At 43.8% G+C, this 2,020-nt stretch overlaps 1 protein-coding gene across 1 annotated transcript in view; it reads right to left on the minus strand.

Moving 5' to 3' along the window:
• LOC109542036 (serine/threonine-protein phosphatase 6 regulatory ankyrin repeat subunit A) overlaps nucleotides 1–2,020 on the minus strand; it is a gene marked incomplete in the record, with an annotated part of 16,237 nt that overhangs the window by 9,119 nt on the left and 5,098 nt on the right. The window contains 4 exon segments of the mRNA XM_048666717.1: nucleotides 315–523; nucleotides 588–681; nucleotides 737–835; nucleotides 1,665–1,810. Coding sequence (XP_048522674.1) covers nucleotides 315–523; nucleotides 588–681; nucleotides 737–835; nucleotides 1,665–1,810 — 548 coding nt within the window.

Consider the following 2,020-nt stretch of genomic DNA (forward strand, 5'->3'; position numbering starts at 1 on the left):
ATGATAAAGTGTGGGTAAAGCAAAAGCAGAAAGCAGTAAAGGACAAGTTCGCACACAAAAAGCTCACAATGCAGAAATGATTATCAGGAAAAACTGGAGAGAATTGAAAGAAGAAAATAGAGAGAAATCAGCTAAATATAAAGCCTTGTAATAGAAAAACTTTATCGAAATAACACACCAACTTACTTTATGGAACGCGGTTGAAGTCTAAAAACAAACACTTCTATTATACCTGCTGCTGCTGCCTAAAGTCTACTTTAGGTAGTAAAATGCAGAGAAACTCAGTGACGGTTTCAGGGAAACGTATCAAGTACCTTGTTTTTATACTGGGGATCGCCGCCATCCTCCAAAAGTAGCAGCATAGTTTGCAAGTTGCCGTATTTGGCAGCTACATGAACGGGAGTGTTCCCGTCATGTGTAGCTATGTTGGGGCCAGCGCCCGATTTCAGCAACATCAGGGCGCACTTTTCCCCGTCCTTAACTCGGGCAGCGATGTGCAGCGCTGTTTCCTTCAGTTTTCCACCTAACTCCCAAAAATCATCACTTTCAACCGTTCCATCTTCGCTAAATATCGCGGTTTATTTCACCTCTCACATGGACATCGGCCCCATATCCCAGCAATGTTTCCACCACCAGCGGCTTGCAGGATTCCACAGCAATGTGTAACGCCGTGTAATTATCCTGCAAATCGCCGAGATTTAGCGCAATGCTACGGAACAGGGTGGATAGTGCTCACGTTGGTTGTAACATCCACTTTTTCGCCCTTCTGCAATAAGGTGTTGATGATCCCAACGTGGCCATAGCGGGCAGCTGTGTGTATACTTCGGGCTCCGTCCTTAAAGAAAATTAAAGACATCTGGATGTTGCAAGGAGGCAGGGTTCGAGCAAACGTTTCGCTTGCTGTTGCAGACACCAGCATCAATGGCGATACCACTTCGGTACTACTAGATTCAGTGTTCCAAAGGACCAGTTAAGATACCAAATTTTGGGGCGGGGATAAAATAAGTTAAACACCATTAAAGAAAACAATCCTAATTCACTGTTGAGGGAAACGAAGTCGCGAACAAAATAATGAAGAAGTTTGGTCGACTAAAGGATAAATTCAGGCAAGTAATTGATTGAAAACTGCTGGCCGAAAAATAGACCCTTCCTGCCTCAAGTGGGTTTGAGCGGCAGTAACATTATTTAAGTAACTCACTCTGAACAACCACGGAGGTTCGATATGCGCCATTTCAACTTCATCAGCTGTAAGCCCCATGATGGCAAATTTTCAACCAAGTTTTTCTTCACTATCCCATATTGGCGCTGTGCATCTGCTAAAGACGGATGGAAAACATTAACTGGCCGCTATTTCCACATTTCCATAAACCGGCCTCATTCCTCAGCTTCGGTATGTATTTACCGCAGCGATTTGTTAAGACACTTGCGAACCACCGTGATAGTAAAAACTAGATTTGCATTTGAAATTGCCGTCATGGCTTTGCTAAAATTAGCCAGTAATTAATATCTGGCGTTAAGAACGGGGGCTTTTTCCATAAGTTATGCCATAATAATGAAGCAATAACGGACCGTTTATGTTGGTGGGACGCCAAGTGGAAGAACGGCGGCTATTTTTATCCGTTTCTGTAAATAAAGAGGTTTTTCCAATGAAACTGGCTACTCACCTTGTTGGGCATGTGGAGGTAAACTCCCTTCTTGAAGAGCATCATGGCGCAATCAGCGTGTCCATTCAACGAAGCGATGTGCATCAAGGTGGATCCGTCTTTGGTTCTTTCGAATATACTCGCCTTAAACTTGTCTGCCAGTAGCTCTGGAATTAACAGGAAATTTGGGTAAATTCGCGGATTTTTAAGTCCTCGTCCATAGAAAGTTGGTGCTGACGTTTCACTAGCACGCCTGGCAGGCATCCTCAAAGCTCAGTTCAGATTCAAGGAAGCAAACTATTTGACTCGAACGAATTAACATAAACCCATGTTCCTATTCTAGAACTTGGCTGGCATCGGTAGTCTCACTCGCACAC

The sequence above is a fragment of the Dendroctonus ponderosae genome, unplaced genomic scaffold (assembly GCF_020466585.1).
Source record: "Dendroctonus ponderosae isolate FM_Combo_2020 unplaced genomic scaffold, Dpon_F_20191213v2 Dpon_F_20191213_5, whole genome shotgun sequence".
NCBI lineage: Eukaryota > Metazoa > Arthropoda > Insecta > Coleoptera > Curculionidae > Dendroctonus > Dendroctonus ponderosae.